This window comes from Sander vitreus, chromosome 9, assembly GCF_031162955.1.
Source record: "Sander vitreus isolate 19-12246 chromosome 9, sanVit1, whole genome shotgun sequence".
Taxonomy (NCBI): Eukaryota; Metazoa; Chordata; class Actinopteri; order Perciformes; family Percidae; genus Sander; species Sander vitreus.
Genome location: NC_135863.1, coordinates 17,726,117 through 17,745,865, shown reverse-complemented (window position 1 = coordinate 17,745,865; position 19,749 = coordinate 17,726,117). Strand labels below are relative to the sequence as shown.

Here is a 19,749-nt window from a genome sequence, read left to right as displayed (position 1 = left end):
TCTGTAATGCTTAAATGAAACAGCAATAGGGCAGTAATTTGACATTAGCTGGCAAACATCAATTCATCCCCCCATTCTAACTTTAGTAATCCATTTACTGGAAAGAGATTATTATCAATTCCATAAATCATTCAGGAGATACATCCGGAGCCAGAGACACTGGTATGTTAGCTGATCTCAGTGTGGAAGCTCAGCGCCCATTAATCAATGTCTGAGCTACTCTGGCCATGTCATCTGGGAAAAAAGGCAAATTTATAAAAAAGGAAATCACCACACTGATATCTCAGCACAATCCTCCTAATGTAACATATTCAGATCTTTATAGATATATATATATATATATATATATATATATATATATATATATATATATATATATATATATGCGCTCACCTTCATATGTAGTCTACTGTGTACAAAACTGTGGATTAGCATCCCTATTTTCTTTTTCATCCCTTTATATGCCAGATTGGTTTTCCTCATGTTAATTAATTAGTAGTAGGCCTAGGGCATGTAACAACTGTAAGAAAACTTATTTACATTCTCTAACTCTCTAAAAATCAACATAATTGTAAAACTCTACTTTGGAGAACAACTCTGACAATGACAACAAGGACATCAGAAAGTAAACACATCTTAGTCTGCACAAACCAAAATGGGCTTGTCTGTGGAAATATGAAATCTGAGTGCTATCTGAACCTAATCTCCACACACAGATTCTGTCCCAGAGAGACCAGCTGATTCCCTGATTTACTTTGCCTACTTGGTGCGAGAGTGTGTGTGGGTCTAACCAGCTGATCTTGTCAGTGGTAAGAAAGTACTTTATTGTCATTGCCGTGCCATTCAGCTGTCAGAATAAAAGGCCAACAAAGGCTATTAACAAGTGACACTGGAGCATATTAATTTCATTTTACTGTATGCCTCGCTCCACCAAAAGAGATGGACAAGGTAACAGGTCGACCTTTTCAAGTTTACTTAACATATTTAGATTTTCAGCCACACTGGCCATAGAACAGGAAGAATATAGGTAGAAGGCCGCTGAAAAAAAAATAGCTCAAACAACACCTGCTCTCAATTCCCTGCGCTGAGTTCTAGTTATTCATAATAAAGATTTTAAGAGCCTTGCACTTGTCTATAAATCTTTATATGACTTGTCCCTGATTATACTGTTGCCAAGATATGTCAAAGTCTCAAGAGAGCTCTCAGATACACAGACTCACAGTTAGTTCCTATTTCCAGAATCTCAGACAATTATATATGCTGAAGATGCTTTTAGCTTTTGTACCTATACCCTCGAATAGTCTAATACTCTTGGTAATATAAAGCATATGCATCTATTAAAGGTAATACATACTGTAAACTGTTTTTATTAGTAGAAATAGTGAAAGTAGTAGTACTAGTAGTGGTAGAGGTAGTAGTATTAGTGCTGGCCTATATCTTGATTCAAAAATGTTAATAGAGTTAGGTGTGAAAGTGGGAAAGCATGTCAAAGATAGGAAGCCTGGTATGAGAAAGTTCTAATTCCAACTGATTTATTGTTTATTCTCATACTTTAAAAATACACCACATCTAATGAACAAAGATTGTGGGGTGGAACATACAGTAGCCTATTTGTTGCTTATAAATAAGATGGTACTAATCCATGCAAAGATTTAAAATTTAAAAGAAGGGCCTTAATATCAGCTCTAGTTTTAATAGGCAGCCAATGCAATGCAAAGGCTAACATTTATTTGATCTAAATGAAATGAGAATTCTAGCTTCAGCATTTTGAACAAGGCTGGAGTAGGTGGCATTATAATAATCCAGTTTTGATCAAACAAAGGCATCTCTGTATCAGCTACAGTACTGGCGGGATGTTATGGATTCTAGTTGTAAGGGCAATTTTTATAATATTAGATGCAGAACAGAGAGGAAACGGATGCTGCAAAATTGTATCAAAATTAAGGGGTCTGACTGAAGGGGTATCAGCTTTATTTGTGTTGGAAGAGACATGGTCGTCTCATACAGTACATGTCACAATACACGCTATATATAACAAACTGATCATAATGTTGTTGCACATTCAAAGTTTTCTGAGAATAGCTCCACGATTCCAAGATTTTCAAACATGCATAGGGATGTTTATAGTTAGGTTAAAGAATTTGTTAATGTGTGTATTTAATTTTGTGACTGACAAGCCAAAGCCTGATCTTTAAAATCCAACATAGTTTGTATAATATCCACCTATTTAGTGGATGTGTTTGCTGTCTTGGCGTGAAGGAGGACCTATACAATACCCTGCACTATTTGCAGCCACCACTTTCAAAATAAAGTTGTCACTGACATGAAAAAAAACAATATAAAAACATTTCATGGATGAACACTTTAACTCCCACTTTTTTTTTTTTTTTTTTTTACTGATTTGCCATTTTTAAAGTTTACTACTCACCACTCTCAAAGCACGCATCAAAAACCAGAAGTCCTTTTCGCGGAGCTCCTGAATAACCTGGTGGGCTCACCATCAGTTTGTTCACATTTCCCACCAAGGCATCCTCTCCTCCAGTGTCACTGCCTGAACAACAAGTGCAATATGCAGGAATAAGATTCTCACTTTATGCAAAGGTGTGTTCAGTAAGCCCTTTATAACTTCATTTAAGTCTCTCATCCAGAATAACAGTCATGGATTGTTAAACCTTAAAGTAAAAACACACAGTATGCCATGCAGGGCCTTACACACCACTAATCTCAAATTATGGGTAAAAAATAATATAAATTATTTCAAAGTTAAGGGTTGCTCTTCTGAAATAGTGATGTATACATAACATCTTTCTAAGAGTGAGTTGTGTCGACTTTAAACTGCAAACAAAACAGTTGGTCTGCAGTGCATTTATTTAACACAAATAAACAAAGCATAGGTTGAAATAAATCTTTATTTTTGTGTTTGCAGCACAAATGGACAATCTAAACAATGCTGCTTAAATATGTGGCTTTGTTTGCTGTTTTTGCATCATAAAAAAGTAAAAGCTGTACCTTTTATTTTGCATCCTTTTATGTTACCATTATACGCACATTAAAAACCCAATTATTTGTTAGTTTGCATTATAGTGAATACTAGATTGGAAAAAAACGTGGGTACTCCTAAATCCTTCCGCAGTCGCAGATCTGCAGCAACATAAGATATCACAAACTTGGATTTTGTCTAATATTAGTCCATATATATTAATGATATAGACATTATTTTATGGTCCATTCTGTGCTATGTATTTACTGTCAATACAGCGGTGCTTACCATGTTGGCCATGTTTGCCAATTTTAACGGACAAAAAACTAATTACAGTAGTACCGACAGCTATCCTATTAGCTAGACAGCAGTTGGCAGGAGGAACTATCCCTGACACATAGCTAGCTAGCTAGCAGATACCCATACCCACTACACCTGCAATAACGGTACGTTACTGCTCGCCCTCCCGAAGTCAAGTGGTTAACGTTAACATGCCAGCAGTTTTCTAAATTATTTCCGTGAGGTGCATTTCCAGCATACAGTTAGTTGTATGGTTTGCTATCGTCTGTAGCAGCAATGCTAGCTCATAACACACACAACGTGACATGGCTCTTGTTTACATCCCTGTACCTGCTAGCTAGCAGGTTAGCACACTTCACGTTAGCGTCAATATAAAGACAGGGAGCAAGCGCGAAACATGCAGTTATTATATGTCAAACAACTGGGCATCAACAGCGTCCTTTTGCTCGTATAGCAATGGAGAAGAAACCAGGTAAGACTCATATTTACACACCAGTCTCGACGTCTCTAACAGTATTCTCCTCCATCTTCCTTTCCATCCTGTTACAGAGCAACCGACGCTCCAAGTGTGTTACCACGGCAACGGAGCAGGAGGAAAAGGGAGAGGTGCAGTCATGTCCAGCAGTACACCGCTGCAGAAACACGACATCAGTTTGCAGATGCAGTGCATATAGGTAAACTAAGCCAAGTAAAATGATATGTAGTAAAATACCAGAATCTTAACAGACACTTATTTTGATTTGGTATTGTTGAATTCTGAACTTATATCTAGGTACACAAACCATTAAATAGGCCTAAAGACAGTAAAGCAAACAAATGAGCAAAAACATGCATCTCAGAAATGCTAATCAAACTCGTTTTCTGTAGTGCTGATTTCTAGTCTCAAGCTCAGGAAAACTTTTGTCTTAAAGATAGTCTATAATTCAGATTTTGTCTCCGTCTGAAAACAAACCAAAATTCCCAAAATGTAGCCTACAGAATTGACACTTAATATTGTTATTATGATTAGGGAAAATCTTCATATGCCAATGTGAAACATAATATACTTACGACATTCACATTCAGCAGGCAACACTAAACTAGCAATGACTCCCATTACACCTCTAAACTGTAATCAGTATATCGTACACGCCTCAGTTTTATTACAACCATACCTGCATTTCTAATAGTATTTTCACAGAAGAAAGCCAATCATTGCAGGCAGCAGCCAGAGATTCAGTATTATCCTGCAGATTGATTAAAGCTGGAGGTTTTCTAGACAATTGGAGCATAGATGTCATCAAGGCCAATCAAGCCTGGCCCTATTCCTTTCCCATTACAAAGGCTGCACCTGATTAAGTACATCAAATGAGCAGTCGCACAGCTCCTGGAGCAAGAGGCATACAGGCTGCTGCTAATTTTCAGGTTATAAGCTGCGTGTAACAGGACCAAATGAATAAGACCAGGGAGATGGCAATGATTTTTCTCTGTGTGATCTGTTTTTGATGGCAAGCATCAACAGGCCGCTGAGAAGATAGGTCAGACTGATTATTTCTCAGATGACAGGAAGAGAATACAGAGCTGCTGTATAATATTTCGTTAAAATTGAAAATTGAAAAGCCATCCTCCATGCTATGTCATTGCTTTAACACTATGCCAATTAAAGAACTCTATGGTGGTACAATCATTCATTTCAAGAGGGAGATTGAAATTGAATTATGGAGCATGAGAAGAATGAATTAGATACACTACATGTTTCTCTTGTTTCTCAGCTCTTATCAAATAGAGAGACTGCATAGGAGCAGGTGAATTTACTGCAAGACCCTAGCTTGTCTCTGCCAGAGTTGGAGCACTTGAGATACTGTTGCTAACCTGATCTTATGACTGAAACACACATTTGGTTGTTGGCTTGTAAAACACAGAATTTGAGCATTATCTTTACATAACATGACAAGATCTGTCAGACATCTTTGTCCTAATCTGTGACACTGTTAACTTAAAGGGACACTGAAATTAAGGTCACATTTAACGTAATTAAATCTCATCATTACAAACAATTAGATGTCATATTGCAATGTACTAAACAATGGTGTCCCATGTTGGAACTTAAACTTCATAACTCCACATGTGGTGTGGTGCCTTAGTGATGTTAAAATGTGTAGGAGTTTTATAACAGCAAAAGTATTTGTGTCTTGATGGCTTTCCTTTTTTTTAAAGTGCCTATATTATGAAAAAAAATCACTTTTTCTGGGATTTGGGGTGTTATTTTGTGTCTCTGGTGCTTCCACACGCATACAAACTTTGAAATAAAAACATCCATGCTGTTTTGAGTGAGATACGAGTTTCTGAATGTGTCCTGCATTGAGCATGAACTGTTCAAAATCTGCACGGCTTTCTACGTAACTAGCCGAAACGAGGTGGCTAGGGGGCTAACCGTTAGCATGCTAGCGCTAGCATGCTAGCTCGTTCTCAATGGCAAAACACTGCTACAACACACACAAATTCACCCTAATCTACAAAATAAATTGTACAGAACTACTTACATGTCCCTGTTCTGCAGGTATTCCACGCAAAGTTGGAAGTGCGCCCTCATTTAGAAGAAGTCTCCCGGCTAATCCTGCCTTGTACAGGCCGAAGTTGGAGAAACAGCTAGCTAGCTCATGTAATCCTTAGCTAGCTACTGCGCATGTGCGACTGCCAACAAAGATCTTACAGAAGTTGCGAAGTCTCACTCTGTAGCTAAAACAGAGACCTGACACAGGGTGAAAAGAGGAGCTGCAGCAATGTGCAGTACAACAGAAATATGGTGTTTTTTGAAAATTAAACCATGTAAACCTATTCTGATACAATCTCAAATTACAATTATGAACCTGAAAATTAGCATAATATGGCCACTTTAAAGCTCTATATTCTATACTGGCATGTCCTCCTTTAAAACAAGTTTGAAGGGGGAAAAAAAGCAACACTTTCCACAATAACCCCTCTACATTCTGCCAAAGTAACATGATGCATACAGTCTGGTGTCTGCCAAGTGCAGCAATGATTTAATGAACATCCATCACTGGAAAACAGGATAACATGAAATAGAAGTACGGTCGACACCGTGGTCTCTTAAATTTTAATTATCTCTCAGGAGAGTGTATTTTTACATGCTTATCAAAACATGTTTGACCTCTGATGATTTGAACATATTAATGTGCTTCACATGTAGACATCCCTGGCATGGTTAAATACAGGATCTACAGTAACATTAAGACATTGTGGCTATTTTAAGCGTGGGTAGCTATTGACTGGAGGACACAGCGCACCATCACAATCTCGTGCAGAACATGTCAGAAACCCCTTGGGGAAATAGTAGCTTTGGCAGAGCAAAAGTATTTTAAGCCTTGCTTTTCATTCTTTCAGAAAGATACGTTTTCTTCTAAACTGTGAAATGATCAAATAAGTCAGTGGTTGTAGCTCAGTACCATAAATGAAAAAAAAAAAAAGTGTTTATGTTTCCAGCCTGAAGCTCTGTGTGTGTGTGTGTGTGTGTGTGTGTGTGTGTGTGTGTGTGTGTGTGACGGGGGAGCAAAAATCTATGTTTTGTATTTGTATTCCAGCAAGTACAGGGAAATCCTTTTGACTGTGGCCAGCTGAGGACTTTCACACATAAAGTCCATCATCAATGAAGAAGGAAGTCATGCAAAAATCAAAACATAGGGCACTAGTGGCAGTGAGTTGAAGATGGGTGGTTGTGAGGAGCGGGGAGTGTGTGTGTGTGTGTGTGTGTGTGTGTGTGTGTGTGTGTGTGGGGGGGGAGGGGGGGGGGTGGAGACCAGCCGGCAGTACACAGAGAATCACTATGGGGACAGCAATCAGGCGGCACAGGGGAGTGAGGGCTTGGTCAGAGAGAAAGGCTTGAGAGGCAGCTGACTGAGGAATCAGCCCTCACTCTGGATGATTCAACTGACAGCTCCCCCCCCAGGGCTCTGCCGGACCAGCCTTCCCCAGAGACCGCAGGCTTTACAGAACAGGGATGTGGCTAGCAGCCGTTTTCCGAGGGGGAAAAAATGGAATTGAAGCCAAGACAGCGAAACATTGCTAAAACACAGTGATGTGGTTGATGATACTTTCACATATCCTGCTACTGACGAAAATGTAAAAAGGAAAGAAATGTGTTAATTTAAAACATGTAACCAATATTATATGCCACATCCTCGATAAGTGTGAGTCTCTCTCCATATTTATCCTTTTCCTGTTTTACATAAACAACCGTTAAAACTAACAGTTTGCTAACACATCCTCTGCTTTGTACCCTCTCTTCTCTTTTTTTCCGTCACTTCCTCTGTCTCTCCGTCCTTTTCTTCCTCCCTCTCTGCTATGCTGGACAGTGTCCACCTAAACAGATGGTTTAGTGTCAATAGGCTGCTATTGACTGGCCGCTCTCCCCACTCTGATCCAAGACAGCAAAAAGCACATTCAAAGCACCGGGAATAAATCTGTTGCCACACTGATGGAGCTGCGAGTAAGACACCACTAAGATTAGCATTAGTGAAGATGATGGCAATCCCAATCCCTCAGTCAGCATCATTGTCATAGAACATTTTGTGTTCCGTTATTTTCTCCTCAAGCATGGCTTAAATTTCATAAACATTTTTGACTTACATGCAGATATAGAACACTGTGAGTCATACTCTGAAATCTCTCAAGTGTTATCGACTGAAACCAAAAATCTAGTGAATCATATCCTTGGCACAAGTCTCCCTAATCTTTTTTTTTTCCTTGTTTACTTGTTCCGAAGTTGGGATCTCCTGCCATGGCTGTGACTAGCTGCTTCGTCATCTCTGTGCCACACCCTGCTGAGGAAAGAACAACCTGACCTTGATGCTCACATCAGCCCAACCTTCACTTTCTTTTTTCTTCTGCCTATAACTGAGAGGTAGCATTTATTTCCACTCTCTTTAGGTCTCTTGATAGTGTACAGGCTTTATTACATTCCATTACTTTACATGTACCTCACAAAACACCTCCAAGGAAGTGCTGAATTATAATAATAATATCTTCGATGGTCCTTTTCCACTGCTGAATCCACAATTAATAGCCATAATAAGATAACGGAATCGAAGAATATTAGTCCTCACACACACCCTAACCATTCCCCTTATCCCTGTCTGTAAGTTTTATCTGGTCAGGTAGTGAGAGCTCCTATATTAAGTGCAAGCGTTTCTCCACCATTTATATCTGTGTTATAGACACACTGAAGAGAGGAAAATCCAAAACATAGGAGTGGCACGGAGAGGAAGGGATGTGGCAGCGATGGTGTCGCTGTTGCTAGAACAGTCTTCCCACCTTGTGGTAGCACAGTGAACTGTAGCTGCATCAATGCGTGCGCAAAAGGAGGAGGAGGAGAGAGAGATGCAGAGAGAGATGGAGTGAGAGAAAAGGAGCGAGCCAAAGGGAGTGATACAGTGAGAGAGAGAGAGAGAGAGAGAGAGAGAGAGAGCAAAAGGGAGGGGAGTTTAAACTAAGTGCTATGTTTTGGGACAGGCTAATCTGCTAGCGAGCAGTGTGAGGATCGGAGCGTATTGTGTGAGCCAGTGTGCGGGGGACAGATAAGGGAGCCAGCCAGCCCGCCAGCCCGACCCATCGACCGCCTGACTGCCTGTTTTAATGTGCTGACTCTGGGGAGATTTTAAAAAAAAGAAAGAAAAAAAGCAGCATATTGACTCCTTAGACTTGTGCGGAGACCCTGGGCATAAACGCCACCACTACAGCCAAAGTCAGCAGAGGTGCATCCAAAGACAGGAGAGAAAGAAATTAAAGAGCACTGAAAAATCACAACTCCAAAATCAGAAAATTCAAGAGGATTTTTTTTTTTTATCCCCCTCTTTTTTCAATTGATTTTTTTCTTTCTTTTTTGTGTTCCCGGGACTGACTCCCAGCCGTAGAGAAGAAAAAGGGGAGCAAAGAACTGAAGACAATCTCAAAATAAAAAGGACAGAACGAAAAAAAGCAGTGAATCTAAAGATGTTCGAAATAAGCCGAACACTCAACGCCGCTTTGTTGAGCAATGAGGTAAAGAGATTTGGATTTGCTTCTTTCTCCACACTTCACCTTTGCATGTCTGCTGCCAACCATTGTGTCATGTGTGTTATTGGATGTCCGTGCGTGTGCGTGTCTGTACACTTCTGTATGCTCATAGCCAGAAGACAGAGGGGATGATTTATAACAGCAGCTGTTTATTACATTTCCCCGGCACCATAGTCAGTACGGAGAAAAAGGGACTGCACCGCTTCTCACACTCATCCTTGCTTGTAAAAATAAATGGAGAGCTAGTGCCTAGACTTTATATCCGCCTACTGTAACAAAACCAAGGTAGCTATCAACACCTTTCAACATAGGCTTGCTCGTGAAATTGCCCACCTGGGGCTAAAATTGTGTGTGCCTTCATGTGCACGTACAGTATGTATGTAAATACGAGTGTGTATGCCTGTATGGGTGTGTGTTCACACATGCATTTGTGTGAGAGCAAAGTGTTCTGTAATTCCCCTCTACCTCCTCTTTCTTCATGTGCCCCCCCCTCCCCACTCCTTCTTCTGTCCTTTACCATTCTCACCATCCTTCCTACCTGCTGTTATTTGTTCTCCTTCCCTCCTCTCACACCCCTTCCCTCTTTCTCTCTCTTTCTCTCTCTCTCTCTCTCTCTCTCTCTCTCTCTCTCTCTCTCTCTCTCTCTCTCCCTCTCCTCCTGTGTCTGTGTATGAGTGTGTGTGTTCTGTGAGCAGCATCTCAAGATGATGGCGAGGTACGGGCAGCTCTCGGGACTAGCAGCCAGTGGCGTGGGCTCCGTCCCCGAGACGCACTCGCCGCTATTTCCCAGGGATCTCCTGTCATCGCCAGCCCAGATGGGCTACAGGTCACCCCTGGTAAGAGGATAGACAGACCAATATATCAATATATCTCTTTAATGAACACAGGCAAGCATATTACCAAGAAAAGAAACAGAAAAAGAAGAAAGTGGTAGTTAGTGTATGTGAATCTATGTGTGTGTGTGTGTGTGTGTGTGTGTGTGTGTGTGTGTGTGTGTGTGTGTGAGGAAAAGAGCAAAGTGGCAGAAAGAGAGCAAATCAATTGTGGGATTCTGCCTGTATTCCCAATGGATAGTATTAGTAAATATTTACATTGTTATGTTTGTTCAATTACGGACGCCTACTCTGTCTTTAGCCTCTGCCAGTCAGACTGTTATCAGGGGAATTTGAGGTGTTTGTGTGTGTGTGTGTGTGTGTGTGTGTGTGTGTGTGTGTGTGTGTGTGTGTGTGTGTGGGGGTAATATATTGGTAGTATTTTGTGAATTTTGTTAGCGCATGTGCAGTATTTGCATTTAATGTTTGCATTTGATGGTAAATTATCTTTCATAGTAAATTAACGAATAGGTTCTAGCAGTCCACCTCTACCATTTTTAACTTTATATAACATCCTTGAAAAGGAAAGATTATTTTAACACCCGTAGGCATTGTAACAGTTGTATAAGATTACATATTTCAAACGATATTTGATCATAACTATCAATCCAATCAATTCCAATTAACATCAGTTACATTAGCAGGAACCAGGAGTGCTGTAAATAGATGGGATATGTTGCACTGGAGACAACATTACTCTTCCATTTACATAGAAAGATTACTTCAAGGGAAAGGAAATGAGAGAGAAAAAGGGGCATGAGAAAACCCTGAGCGTTTAGGCAAAAGCGTTGTAAGAAAATCCCTGACTCGCCGCATTAAAGCGACATGAAGCTGTGGGTGTCTAATCCGCTGTGGGCTCTTCATTGGTTCGGCTCCCCTTCAAACTGGCTCAGATCCACACCCCAGAGCTTCCCGGAAGCCTTCATAACCCACTGTCATGCTGCTGACTGTACCCAGGGGTTTCCGTCAACTGTATGCAAATGCACGGCGAGGATAAGCGGTGAAATACGTTCTGTGAGGAGTTGGGCTTCAAAAATGTTTTTCAGTTTTCGCTTTGAATTCTTACACGAGTTCAAAGACGTCTGTCCAGTGTTTTGTTGCTATTGTTACACAGCACACAAAATGCCTGTGTTTTCCACTGCCCGTTTTGACTCACAACAGTGTTATCTGCTGTTTGCATGAAGCTGCTGGACCATGAATTATTTGTTGAAACCAGTGGAACTAATTAGCTAAATTTATTATATAAATATAGTTGACGTGTTAACATATTTTGATGCATCTTATCGGTTTCGTATTGGGTGGAGTAACTGAATTTGAGGTGATTGCCTAACCAGCCAATTCCAGGTTTCAGAGTTTTAAATTACATTGAATTTAACAACAGAGTATAAAGAACAAATGAAGGAAGAAAAAGTACGGACAAAATGAATTCATGAGTGACTATGAGGTCCTCATCATACGCAGTCACGTTTCTGGTAAAATGGTTTATGTTGGTGATTTTGCGCATTTGTCATCAATGTGATGCTGGTGATGAGGCATGTTCTATGTGTGTGTGTGTGTGTGTGTGTGTGTGTGTGTGTGTGTGTGTGTGTCTGTGTGTGTCTAAGAGAGTGTGTGGGCGAGTGTGTGGAAGCGCGTATGCTTGTGTAAGTATTTGAGTGTGTGTGTGTGTGTGTGTGTGTGTGTGCGGGCGCACGCATGATTACCCTGGTTAAGAAAGACCATCGTTATAGTGATTAATGGTGCCTTCATTAAGCACAGCAACATCATTTGCATACATTAGATAAATGTGCTGGAAGATTCTGGTGGCTTTGGTGTGTAAAGCCTCAGAAGCAGCATCGCATCTTTTACCTCGGTGATATCAAACGGAAATACAATTCTATACCGGCAGCACAACATTGCTCCGTATATAAAAAATTGAGTAAATACTTCACGTTCTTTTATAATATTACCATTCAAAGTTAAGACTGTATTTCTATTTAATGCTCGACTGCATTAAATGAGTGCCTTGATAAATGAATAAATAGCTAAATGGTTTCGTCCTCCAACACACTATATGCCTGCAGCAAAGTTTACCATCACTGGTAACAATGTGTTCATTTTGTTCAGAGCATTTTGTGTGCATGTGTGCATGTTCTCAGTAGTGCATCTTTCGAGCTGTAGGACAGTGCGTTTAAAAGAGCATTCAAAGAATTAAAATCTGAAATTCAGATCCCAAGCACACTGAGGAGAGATTCGGCCTGCAATTAATCACATTTAGACTGATATTATTCTGTTTAAATGTGAGCATCACTATCAGTTTACAGCATTAAGATGACCAGGCAATTAAAAGAACATGTGAGCAAAAACTAAATTGCTAATTATTCCATATTTCAGTCACTGAGATCTCATTTTCAAAAGCCAAGATCTAAAAACCTGCAGTGCGCCGTGCTTCAGAGCTGAATGCTGTTAATTTGTAGAAAGCTCCACTGATTACCCACTGCAGGCAGCTGCCGTTCTCTATGTGACACAAGGTTTTGTTTGACAACTCCAATCTTTTCTGTTTCAACATAAAAAAAAAAGAAAAAGAAAAACAAGGGTTACATTTCGAACCTGCCTGAAGAGGTTCATCATCAGCACAACAACAAACAGGCAAAGGAGGAAGAAGAAGAGAAAGGGGCGAATGGGACAGAAGCTGGCAAACGTGTGTAGCTACAGTATATTAGAAGCCAGGAGATAGTTAGAGGTCATCTCTATTTCATAACAATGATTAGCTCCTTCCATCTGCCGCTTGCTGCACTTCCCCTTTCCTTGACTGCTGTGTTCTCTATATCCAGGAAATTAGTTCATTTATGCTCCACAACCCTGCCACCAGTGAGGCACAAACAGGTGCAGCAGACTGAACGATGCCACAAAGGGAAAGAAACGCTCATAGTGAGAAAAACAGAGAGATGGAGATATGTGCAAAATACAACAGCCCTGACAATAACAATTGTACCATAAGTACAATGGTGGTTGATCAATGAAGGACTGACAAAAACAAATGTGGTATTATATTTTAACATCAATCATTAAGTGACCTGCCAAAGGATTCAAAACTGCCAATATATTCTTTATATAATTTTATCGTTTTATTAACTGCATTCACAGCAGAACATAATAAGGGTTGATATACTTCAGTGTTCAGTGTAGCTTTTTAGCTTAGGGTAGTAGAAAAAAAACACATGCTATTCAGCCATATCATCACTATAGCATATATCAGACTGGAGCAGATTATGACCACCCCGTGTCATAGAATTTACATGCAACATCATAGGAACATAGACTGTGCAGCTTTGTGCCTGTCTGTAGATCATGTCATGAGCATGCATGTGGTGTGTCAGTTTCGAGGAACACAGAGAGGCTGAGAGACACTGCAAGGGGGGCCTGGAGGGTTCTCCGATTTGTTGGAAGAGCTGTGTGTGTGTGTGTGTGTGTGTGTGTGTGTGTGTGTGTGTGTGTGTGTGTGTGTGTGTGTGTGTGTGTGTGTGTGTGTGTGTGTGTGTGTGCTGGCCACCAGTACTGCAGGGAGGGCCTAGAGATCAGCAGCTGAGCCTGTGTCCCGCTGGGAGCCATCACTGCAGAATGGAGCAGGTGTCTGCAGGCTCTCTCTCACACACACACACACACACACACACACACACACACACACACACACACACACACACGCACACACACTATTTTTCATCGCCTCGGTAGATAAGACATAAAAAAAGGCTTGCGATGTGGATGTGATCCATAAACAATAGTCTAACAACAGAATAGCTTGATGCAGCAACACGAGCGCCCACGCCCAACCAAAGGTCACCTTTCTGTGTGCAGGTACTTTGACCTGGAAGTAACAACCTGTAATTTCACCTACATAATGGCAGTGGCAGGGCTCAGGGTTTCTGAGTAGTCTGTGCACCACTGAATGTGTCTTGGCGTTCATGACCAAACAGCAGTAACACACTGATCATGTCACAAACAGAGATATTTGTATAGGAGATGGGGGAAGAGCACAGCACATAATCCAAAAGTAAACAAAAGGGTCACCCCCACCACCAAAAACCAAAGCAGAAGATTTTAACCCGCTATTATTCCCACACTGATTGGATGGACAGGTCTTTTAATACACAGATTAACATAATTTAATCTAAGATATTCAAATTTTCCAATTAATTATAATGTTTATGAACATAGCAATAGAACAGGCTGATGTTTTCAACTAAGAAATGCAGGTTTCGTGAAAGTCAAAGTCTCCAATGATATATGTAAACAAATATGTGCTAAAAAAAATACAGACATGGGCCTTGAAGTAACACAAAAATGGAAAAATAGAAAACACAATTGTGTGAAACTCAGGCACACATAATTTCACAGTTTATATAGTGGATTATATATCCATAGTGGGCCTGAATTCTTCTGGGGATTTACCTTTATCAGGTCAGTGGCTACATTTTTACAATTCAATAGATTGAACAAACACAATAACCTCAATTTCAGCTGTTCATTTCTCTTCTTTAATTTAAAAGAATCCCAGGGCTGCTCTTTTGCTCGGTAGAGGAAAAGCATTTAATTTCAGAAACAAATTTGTTGCCTCTCGTGGACAATGTTTTCACATTCAGTTATTTCATTTGGCTTAAAAGGATAAATAGAGAGAGAATAATGAAACAGACAAGATTGGAGAGAAAGCAGTTTTGTGTTTTCAAATTTCGATTTCTGCACATTTTGTCATTTGCAAACAAACTTTACCAATTATTATGGGGAAATTGAAAATTGCCTCAGCTACAGCAGTAGCCTCAGTTTGACAGTACAGTCAAATTCAGAGGTCTGGCTAAATCTAATGTCATTTTAGGCTAACATAACACAGCCTGAGGTGTGTATTGGATCAAGCAGATTTACTGAATGAATTATAAAACAGACGAAATGTACTGCAGATATGTCAGCTTTATAAACTTTGACAAAAGAGGTATTAGCAAGTCCTTTACTGACATGTCTGTGATAATCTTACTCAGATGGCTTCAGCTCAGTCATCTCCTTCACAATAGACACATATTCATAACACAAACAAAATCTCCTGATGAAAAGAACATTAAATCATCTTTTTTCAAAACAGACATTTTTAGATTATGGCATTTGTAGACCCAGATTTAAGATATTATATGGGAACAGATACCCATTTTACAGGTGAGGACTCATTTTAAGAGCAGCAATGTGAGGAAATGTGCATTATTGTTGTCAGCTCAGCGCCTGAGCTGACAAAGGCTGCCGATACTTAAGTGATTGTCTGCGTCTGGGATCCTGGCATGTTGATGAACAGTGCTATATTTTGTCCTCTCAGAATTGATAGGTTCAAAGCCAATGCGTTTTTATTGATTCGCTAATTGCCGGGGATGAGGCAAAGTATCTGCTGGCCCCATGAATAAATGATGTATGGCTTACCCTTGCATTAGTGCCGAGGAGGAGTGACCGTTTGAGTTGCAGTCGCTAGCCGCTTGCTCCACCGGGAACTCTCGGGTAGTCGGGGCCTGTTAACACTGTACGTACAGAAAATAAATTAGATTAAAAAGTGATTTTTTAAAGTGACTACCAGCCATTAATAAAGGTTGAGCTGAATCAAGATATTTGAAATTCATTAAAATACTACAATTATTTTTGTCCAAGAGGAGGCTAACAGTAAGTGGTTCCTCTACACAACCCAGGGAGATGCACCAACAGCATCATTATCTGCTGACCCTTTATTCCCTTTAATAATAAATATATTCTGATCGCAGCATTCAGGTTTAAACGGATCGCCATAGAGTCTGCCTTGTGCTGTACATTAGTGACTGTAAATTGAGCTAATTTATAGGCATACATACATATTTTGTAAAGAAATATTGTACCTCTGTTTGTATTACATGAATCTGTCTTGGCTTAATTTCATGTAAAATTATAAAAGTACATTTACTCAGAACATGATTTATACCTTCCGTACACAATGTCTTGTTATTTTCATAGTGGGGAATTATTTCTAGAGTTGCTAATGAATTTCTCTCTCTTCAATCGGCTAAATGTTTCAACAACACAAAGTAACTGAAACATGTCTCTAAGCATGTAGGCATTTAAACTGAGTTTTTTTTTTTTTTGCCTTGCCCAGTTGCCTTTCTTCAAGCATGAAAAAGGGTGCATGGAAAAGGGTGGTTAAGCATGAAGTGACATTTGGAGTGCTGGATTTGTGCAGCATGGGCGTGTTTTGGTCCACAGTACCGTAGGCCATCCCTGGGAAGGACTCTTGATACGTCTCGTTTTTCTAAAAGGTTATTTCTTTTTAAAAGCCGTAGTGCAGCCATTTATGGAGCTAGTGTGAGGTTTTTTGATGAGGTTTTAAACATCTTTACAGATGGCAGGTGGTGTTTAGGTTATTCTCATTTTTCCACCTAAGGCCTGAGTAGGAGAGTCTGTAAAAGTAGAAAACAGGACTCATTTCTGCAGGAAGATACTAACCCGACACACCAGATGGTTTGTTACACAGAACCTTCCAAGAAACCATCATTAGAAACTGTTTGGAAAAGGGCAGGCACTTTCAAAAAAATACCTGGTAGGTGATTGGATGAGCCATCTGTCTATCACGTCCGCCATTAATCGCGGTGTCACTACCCGATGTGAGTCGAGTGCAGATGTGAGTTGCGCATGCTCAGATTTAAACAGTTTACGGTATAACGTCAAGACTGTGTTATACTGAAATTTGTGAAATCCATAAAATAATTACTTTTTCTCATTACAAACAATAACAGAAGATGGAAATCATTTGAAAAACGTTTTAGCTATCTATGATTGTTTGATTGCTAACGTTTGCTCAAAACGCCATTCAAGTGACAGCCTTTGTTGTGTTTGATTGCTAACTTGTAGCCAGCAGTGAACGAACTTTGTTATGTAGGTCCATTTTTATTGTATTGACATTACAGTCAGACATTACACAAGTCTCTCGTCAGCAGGTTCTTGTAGGGTTCTTCAGCCTCTAATCTAGAACTGACATCAGGGATCATGCCATAAAAATGTGATGCCTTACACTAAATAATAAATTACTGCTATGTAATGTACCTATCTCATTATTCTGTCGCAAAGTGACGCATACGCAACTTACATCTGCACTCGACTCACACATCGGGTAGTGATATCGGCCATCACACACACCTAAACCACGCCCGTAGCTACCATTAGCTCCTCACATGACACTGATTGGTGATATCACGAGAATCTAGCTGCCGTACTGGGTAAGGGAGATACGTGACTGAAAAACAACTAAAATAAATAAAAAGGTCTGAAAGTAAGCAGCAGTCTAAAGCATCCTAAGTGGGATTGTGATTAAAGCCTCCACCAGATGGATCACAGCAGTCGCCCTGAGAGCATGGATGTACCCCAACCGGGATCAAACGCAAAACGGGCTGCCGTCCCCACAGCCCCAAAGACTATACTATACCCCATGAACCACTGACCCACCACACTGCAGCATGGCCACGGCTATATTTCACACATACCGAGTCATCCCGTTTAGACTAGAAGACGGGAGAAGAGAGGTTTTGATATCCCAGCCATAATACTCATTTTTAAGACTCAAGAAACTCCAAATGGCATTACATTTACTACACATCAATGACAATAAACAGCTAGACTAAACTTCATGATCAGTGTGTGAGCTGCTGGCCTGCTGAAGTTGAATGTCAACCCAAGCTGCGGACCACTCTGTTGTCCAAATGGACAGTAATCCACCAGAGTCCTGTTGAGAATACACTCCCAGTGCCAGAATACATGCCAGACTCAACAGCCAATGCATAGCTAAGCCTCTCTGGGCACCTTCACAAACCTTCTCTCATTTGTGTTAGGCTACAGCCTCAACGACCCACCATGATCTCTTCCATTAAAAATGATTTATTTTAATGTGTGGATTTTAATGTGAAAAAGCAGTTATCTAAGCATTATTTTGAATTAAATCTACAACAGAGCAGACTTTACATAGCCATTGAACAAGCATTCACTCCCTATTCCACAGATAGAGACAGAGTATTCAGCCTGAACCTTTAAACAGCCCCGTCACATCTCTGCAGTCTGCAAAGCTCCAGCCATACCAAACAGCTTTGAGTTAAAGTGGAAGAAAGTGGCTGTGACAAATGCAGCACAGCCTTGTTCCGGGATCAGCATGAAGAATTCATTTCTGATCTGAGGAGTTTCTACCAGGGAGAGTGACACAGGCAGGGGTTAAGCTGACTGTGTATCATGCCCACTGACACGGGAGGGAAGAGGATGTAGGAGGAAAGCTTCAACTAGATTAGTTACATTTTACCAAAATACTTTATTTAATATAGTGTATAAGTAACATGTGCCATTTAGGGAATCCACTTTCCCATAAGTGCCTCCAAATATTTACACATTCTTCTTGGCAAGGCCAAGTGGGATTCAGTTTTTAAAAGAAAGATTTTCTAAAGCAAAATGTCAACTTTGTTTTAATTTTTCTATTCAATTAACACCAGGAACACTGAACCCAAAGCAGTCATGATCTCAACACGTTTTCAACCCCTTTGGTTCGTTTGTCAACAGGATGTCTCAAAAATGTATGAATGAATATCCTTGGCTTTGAAATAATGATGAGCAAATTATTAGATTTTGGGCTTTAGATAATTAGCATCTTAACCATAGCTATAAAAACATGCAGACAGAGATTTTACTACGAATCCAAAGGACACATTTTTAGGGTCAGGATGTGATTTGAAGTGAAAATGTAAGAGATGTACTTGATGTCTTTGTTTGTAACAGCTAGTTGGATCATGTTATCATTGTAGGTGATAGTTTGTGCTCTCTAAATGCCTTCAAGGGCTCTATGTTGGCAAGTACTTGCTTTGGTGAATTGGGATTTTCTTTCGGTGCACACAGTGTTTTCTTCTCATCTGCACCCATTTAGCATTTCAGTGACTGTCTGTGAACTTCACTGTCCTCCCAAGATAATTTAACGTTATTTGCTCTCTGTGGTTTAATAAGGTGGCATTGTGGGGATTCTGCTCCTCTCGCTTAAGGACATCAGTTCCTTCTTTGGAGGATCTTTTGTGGCATAACTACCAACTGCTCCCCTCTATTACTAAATTATCAGAGCACAGAGAGCCCTGCTTTAAAAGAGAAAGAAAATAGGTGATTTGATTCAACATACAACAGCGATGCAGGTGCACTTTGCCCCTCTGACCATAAAATTACCACAAATCTCTATCCACACCGTGTGTGTCATTGATTCATGAAAATTAACCCCCTGGTCTTAACACTAAGCAAACAACAAAAAGTGAATCCAAACTGCCCATTGTTGTCCACATACAGCCGCATAGTGTTAATAGGTGTCTAGTGTTCAGTTCAGTGATGCAGAGTTTTGTCGCTGGGCAGGGAGACGGGCAAGTTGAAGGCTGTGATTCTCATTTGTTGATTGTTACCGGCAGAGGGTGGACACCTGCCAGGAAAGAGGCGATCATCAGTCTGAGTAGCACAGCAAGATGCTACTACTGCCAGAACTTCAATACAGCAACTAAA

At 40.3% G+C, this 19,749-nt stretch overlaps 2 protein-coding genes across 3 annotated transcripts in view; one reads left to right on the top strand and one right to left on the bottom strand.

Moving 5' to 3' along the window:
* Positions 1–3,811, bottom strand: part of agbl4 (AGBL carboxypeptidase 4) — a 310,470-nt gene extending 306,659 nt beyond the window's left edge. For both annotated transcript variants that reach the window (XM_078258159.1, XM_078258158.1), the window contains exons 1-2: positions 3,774–3,811; positions 2,429–2,551 (exon numbers count right to left, since the gene is read on the bottom strand). In XM_078258159.1, coding sequence (XP_078114285.1) covers positions 2,429–2,551; positions 3,774–3,807 — 157 coding nt within the window. In that variant the 5' untranslated portion in view covers positions 3,808–3,811. The remainder of the gene's footprint in view (positions 1–2,428; positions 2,552–3,773) is intronic.
* Positions 3,812–9,268: 5,457 nt separating this feature from the next.
* elavl4 (ELAV like neuron-specific RNA binding protein 4) overlaps positions 9,269–19,749 on the top strand; it is an 88,606-nt gene continuing 78,125 nt past the window's right edge. Inside the window, 2 exon segments of the mRNA XM_078258157.1 lie at positions 9,269–9,316; positions 10,027–10,167. Of these exon segments, the coding sequence (XP_078114283.1) occupies positions 9,269–9,316; positions 10,027–10,167 (189 nt within the window).